The sequence below is a fragment of the Daphnia pulex genome, chromosome 10 (genome assembly GCF_021134715.1).
Source record: "Daphnia pulex isolate KAP4 chromosome 10, ASM2113471v1".
NCBI classification, from domain to species: Eukaryota; Metazoa; Arthropoda; class Branchiopoda; order Diplostraca; family Daphniidae; genus Daphnia; species Daphnia pulex.
The window spans coordinates 4,821,627-4,827,181 of record NC_060026.1 but is presented as its reverse complement, the minus strand read 5'-3'; the positions used below and the strand labels follow the sequence as shown (position 1 = coordinate 4,827,181).

Genomic DNA, 5,555 nt, shown 5'->3' with positions numbered 1-5,555 from the left:
CAACTAGTCCGTAATCCGGTATTTCACGCAAGAACGAAACATATCGATATACGATATCACTTCATCCGTGACCAGCTAGAATCCAACAAAATCGACATCATCTACATTGAAACAAAAATGCAGATTGCTGATATTCTCACCAAACCATTAGCCACGCCACTGTTTGAACGCCTACGCGATCAAATTGGAATTATTCCTGTCCCAATCTAATTTCTTCAGTTACTCTGGTTTGAGCGGGAGAGTTGAAGTTCAAACCTAGTCGTGCCTCAAAGAAATCTCCGCTGCCAACTAAGTTGCCGAACCCCAGCGAAGGCACGATTCCTAAAAGGTTGCTGTTTAACCCTAATCCCCTTGTCTGTCAGCTGAAAGCCTCGTTTCAAGTTCCAAGACTCTCTTACTTTCCTGACTTGTTCAAGAGAAGACTACCTCTGTTTCGTTAACTGAATTAGTGCATTATTCCACACACTTGATAAAAGGTAACTTGTCCTTCCATCCATGTGCTAAATACAATGCATTTATTTCTGACCACAATCTGACAGTCATTTTACATCAACAAAAAGTTAACGTTACATAAAGAGCCATATTGGGTTGGACCAATAGATTGGGTGCATGGGTTTCTCACTATTTATGGGAATGGTCTCCTATTAATTTGACACGCAACTTCAAGATGACGCAAAAGTGAAGTAACATCACTCTCTTTTCAATTTCTATGTAGTCTAAAATGTTTTTATATGGCTAGCTGATGAACCCTAAGTATTTTATATGGCCTATGTTTTTATATGGCTAACAAATGAACCCTAAGTGTAAATGCTAAATAAATATCCGAGATCAGAATATAAAATTTCTTGGATCCATTACTATTAAACTAAAAATAAAATAAAGCAACTAAGACCGTAATAGCTGCAATCTGTGACGGCAAGCCGTACATTACAACATTTATTTCAGTCTTCGGTTGACTTACTTCTAATCATCAAAATTTTGGAGAACAAATAGTTTAAGCTGAATGAATTTCTTTTTTACATTCCAAATTTCAATGGTGGCTGGATTAATAAGATCAACAATGCAGAGTAGTTCCTCTTCGGAAATGTTCACTCCAAATTGATCAATTACACAACGATAGAAGGTATCCTTGTAACCAGACCACTTCGAAATCGGTTTTAATTTCTGTCCCTGCAAACGGGGATATATTATTAGACTTACTACAAGACGAATTACGAATAGGGTTGGTGCATGAATAAGAGATTCGTTTGAAAAAAATACCATTAGAATCAGTTTTTCACGCTGATTCTCATGGCATTTTTTTACATTTTTAAAATAATAATATCCCCCCGTAATCTCACTTCAAAGTTGAGATTAGCTCCCCCCATTTTAAAACGGACCCCACGCCATTTTTGGTGGGCGGTCCTTAAAATGGGATGAAATTTCCCCCTTTTCACCCTTTTCGTCTTTCGCCTTTCGACCCTAAGGGCAAAAGAGGGGGTATAGGCAGCACGAAAAAGGGTGAAAAGGGGGGAAAAAGACAAACTTCATCCCATTTTAAGGAAAAATGGCGGGGGGTCCGTTTTGAAGTGGGAGGAGCCTAACTGTACTTTGAACACAGATTACGCTCTGAAGAAATTATTTTAAAAATATAAAAAAATACCATGACAATCAGCGTGAAAAACTGATTCTGATGATGTTTTTTTCAATCAAATCCCTTATTCATGCACCAACCCTATTATTGAAATATTACCTGGATCAGCTCAGTATCTTCGCCTTCTATGGCTCCGTTATCTTGCTGGGTTTTTAAATGCTGCAAACCATCGTGATAAAGTTGCATTGGTGAGCGATGATTTTCTGTTCGAAGTGGATGGCAGTTCCATGAGTCTTTAAAGGTCTGTAAGGATCGTTGAATGAGGTTCGTGGCCACTATTTGCAGACAGAAAAGATCTAGGTTGGAATCGACGTCTAGTACACCTTCGGTTTCCATTTCTCTGTAAATAGTGTAAAAAAGAAATGAATCTGAAACAAGAAGAATAAGAAGAAAGGTACACTCTCAATACCCAAAAATATCCATAAAATATATAGCAGCGCTCTATAACGTCTTTCCAGAGCCTCTCTACTCTATGATTGTGAACAGACTTTCCAGTTCTAAACGCGTTTTTATCCACTCCTTTAGCGTTTATCATGAAATCCGCTACTAGTACGTTTTTCCCTCCCAAGTCAGACCTATGAATTCGAAATTAAAGTATCAATTGATGAACTAACTTCATTGGTAAACTGTGTTACCTTACACTAGCTGGATAGCGCCATTCCTCAACTCCCTTTTCAAATAATCCAATAACTGTTTCGGAACAGTTATTATTTTCCAATGATATGTTTACGATCAAACGGGAAAATCCGTCGATGGCTCCGTGGATGATGAATGAGTATCTGTAGAAAAAAATTGTTTGTTAGCAAACAGTAATATGTTCGTTGTGTGCGTGTGCGCGGATTATAATAAGTCAGTTGAAAAAAATGGTCATCACAAAAAATTTACCGGTCTAATTTGTGGTGTCCATCAATGTGCCATAGCGAAAGCGGAGCACGAACCTTGTACACTCTCCTTCGTTCGAATCGTTTCATTACGTCATGAAACGCAGAGCACAGTTCATCGGCAATTTCACTAATATTTGCAAATCCCTAGCTTGTCATCTGGAACGCCTTCACTGTTTGAACTTATTAGAGAATGAAGTAATTTCTCCTAAATTTACTATTGGGCCAATTTAAAAAACTGGCTTGAACGTAAACGTCCAATTATGGGTAGAAGAATCAGTTCTTGACATTTGTAGCATCTTTTTTAATCAAGTCCTTCCCGTCTCTTTTCCTAAATGGGTTAAAGTAGGGGGTGGGAATATCATTCAGACACTATAATTGTTTTGAAAAGAAGCTTTGAAACCAACTCTGGCCTATCCAAGTTCGCTAAAATTTCAAGTATAATTCTTCAAAGTGACTGTGATATTTTTTTCTTAATCTCCGTTTTAAAAACCAATTCATTTGAAAGTAAGTACACGCTTTTCTCGTTGAAAAAATCCCCAATAAAAAAAGATTCTCCACATTAACAGTTAAACGTTGATGGAACCACTTGTTCTACTTTTAAATTTTTCAAATGACACAAACACATATGTCAGACCACGACATGTTGTTTAGTATCTTTTTCTGTTTATCAATGTCAATATGAAATCAACCGCCCTCTCTAAAAATATAATAAGGCTTTATTTCTTTCTGTGTACCCATCTGAACTGTATAATACGAATACCACCTACAACTGTTCTTTTTGCTTTTTCCCCTTTTAATTAATATTCTAAAACTCTGGAATACTAAAAGGCTTCAGCATTATCACAAGCACAGATATGGATTTTAAAACTCGCAGAAGTGGAAACATTTTTGAGAAAAAATGGATTCAGTGAAAGCACAACAACAATATTGAAATGTAATCCATTTGTTAGGGTAAGAGTTATTAATCGAGTTGTAATATTTTTTTCCTTTAGCCAAAGAAATCGATGGGGAGTCTGATTCTATTGAATGATGCTGATGTGGCCAGCTATGGTTTGAAAATTGGGCCAGTTACTAAGCTGAGAGGATTGATTCAGAGTTTACGTCAACAAAAAGAAAGTATACCCAATTCTCCTACTGATACTGACCATAGACAGCAAGCTGGGAATGTCATCGTCAATGAAGGAAGTGGGTCAACTTCAGAACATCCATCTAATGAAGTAATCGGGTTTTTCTTAACATTTCATTTATCAATCTGAAAGATGGCTAATGTGTGCTTGTACTTTATTTAGAAGGGCTTTAATGTAATTTCCATTTTGAAGGAAAACAAAACAGGGAAAGAAATTGTTGACAAATTCATGGACAGAAATGAAGACTTCTTAACACACAATGAAAGAATTGCTGTTGTTAAAATTTTGTGTCAACACATAGTCAGAAAAGATCCCTTACAGTATTATCCTTCCACAGAAACAAAGAAGCTGTATGCTGCTTGGATTATGAAAGCATTCCCGTGTCTTGGCACAAAGAACCTTGATTCTCAAGGAGAATTTAAGATTATTCTTGACGTTTATTTTCACCCTCAAACTGGGGGATTCATTGAAAATCATTTAAAAGAAATTTGGAGAAGAGACGGAATCCGCAAAAGACGACCGAATATCAATAACGAAACTAAAAATTCTGAAACGAATCCCGGCGTTCCTAGTAAGAGAAAGAAGGCCAAAAAGGGACAATTTTAAACAGACAAACAAGCAGCAGTTGAAGACGATAACGTTTTGAAGTCAATGGTACAGTCAGTTTTTTTTTTGTTCTGGAATTCCAACGCAAATAATTTATCCTTCTATATAGATTTCATGGATGAAAACTCACGTTTCTTCAATAGAAAACACTGGAAAAGTGTATGAATACATGGAAAAAACTTATTCCTATCGACAAAAACAGATTGGATTCACGTTCCAGAGTGCGACGGACTCCTAGATGGGTTTGCCGTGACTGTAAGGGAGACATAGTATATTTTTAGCTTCACATTTTATATACACCCAAAGTATATTTAAGTTTAGCACTATTGAAATCTGTCATTGAAAAAAGGCCTGAAAAACTGCCGTGAAGAATCCCATTATTTCTCGTCTGTTTCCTTCTAAAGCCGCTCTGAGTCTGAACTTTTTTTACAAAAAAACGAGTTAAGGTATAAATTTACGAGACCAAACCACGTCGCAGCTTTTTTCCTAATTTGTTTTACATATATAACGTGCTTTGTACATTGTGTGCCTGCTTTGTGCGTCATATTGTTCTTCCGTTTGGAGAAGAAGTTTCAGTTCCTGCTACTTGGTTAATAAATTGCACGTGCCCTACGCAACGATAGAATTATTATATTGACTTCTGTGTCACTTAAGAGCAAAAGGCATGACGAGCAGCTGAAATTGCATATCACCACACTGGATTTGTTTAGCATACTACGAATTAATTGAATAATTTGTGTTCGGAAGGAAGAGTGTCAATTTTACCTTACCGAGATTATGATGAATTTAAGGATAATGACATTTGTATGTTTGATTGTGACCCGCTTGTATTTCTGACTAAGTTGTACAGTACTAAGTGCAAATTGCCACCAAGGGCCCGACAACCCCCCAATATCTTAAGATAACGCGGGGGGGAGGGCAAAAAGAGTTGGGAACAATCAAGAGGGTGTAATAAAGGGCCACTAATCGGGGGCCCCGAAGATCATACTCCTGTAGGTGAGCCGGAATTCGGTTGGTGCGTCCGGATCTCGTCGTCGCGGTCGTTGGGGACGAGTTTCGTTCCCAACAATCTGCTTGGTCTTATACCGAATCATATGTGCCTTAACAACAATTTTTATAATCTAATGGTTGGAAGTCTAAACTTACTACAAATTGGTAACAATTTCCAATGGTAACACGTGAACACGTGAATAAAATAGTGCGAAAGTGAACAGAAGCACCTACTTGCAGATGACTAGCACCTTTCATTGTGGCATGACTGTCACATTAGTTTTCAATTTTCTTTAACAGTATATACCCGACCTT

At 37.3% G+C, this 5,555-nt stretch overlaps 1 protein-coding gene and 1 long non-coding RNA gene across 2 annotated transcripts; one reads left to right on the top strand and one right to left on the bottom strand.

Moving 5' to 3' along the window:
• Positions 1-901: 901 nt before the first annotated feature.
• LOC124204155 lies at positions 902-2,054 on the bottom strand. The gene is made up of 3 exons (XM_046601182.1): positions 2,043-2,054; positions 1,733-1,973; positions 902-1,170 (listed from the first exon to the last, which is right to left on the bottom strand). The coding sequence occupies exons 2-3, from the start codon at positions 1,967-1,969 to the stop codon at positions 964-966; spliced, it is 444 nt and encodes a 147-aa protein (XP_046457138.1). The 5' UTR covers positions 1,970-1,973; positions 2,043-2,054; the 3' UTR covers positions 902-963.
• A 1,152-nt stretch (positions 2,055-3,206) lies between these two features.
• On the top strand, positions 3,207-4,881 carry LOC124204260. The gene is made up of 4 exons (XR_006878798.1): positions 3,207-3,451; positions 3,510-3,734; positions 3,807-4,298; positions 4,360-4,881. It is a non-coding gene; the product is annotated as an uncharacterized LOC124204260 (long non-coding RNA).
• Positions 4,882-5,555: the final 674 nt, after the last annotated feature.

Coding starts and splice junctions, on each gene's coding strand:
- LOC124204155 (XM_046601182.1), bottom strand. CDS start 1,969: ATGGAAACCGAAGGTGTACTAGACGTCGATTCCAACCTAGATCTTTTC. Junction 1,171..1,732: donor AAGATACTGAGCTGATCCAG/GTAATATTTCAA, acceptor CCCCGTTTGCAG/GGACAGAAATTAAAACCGAT.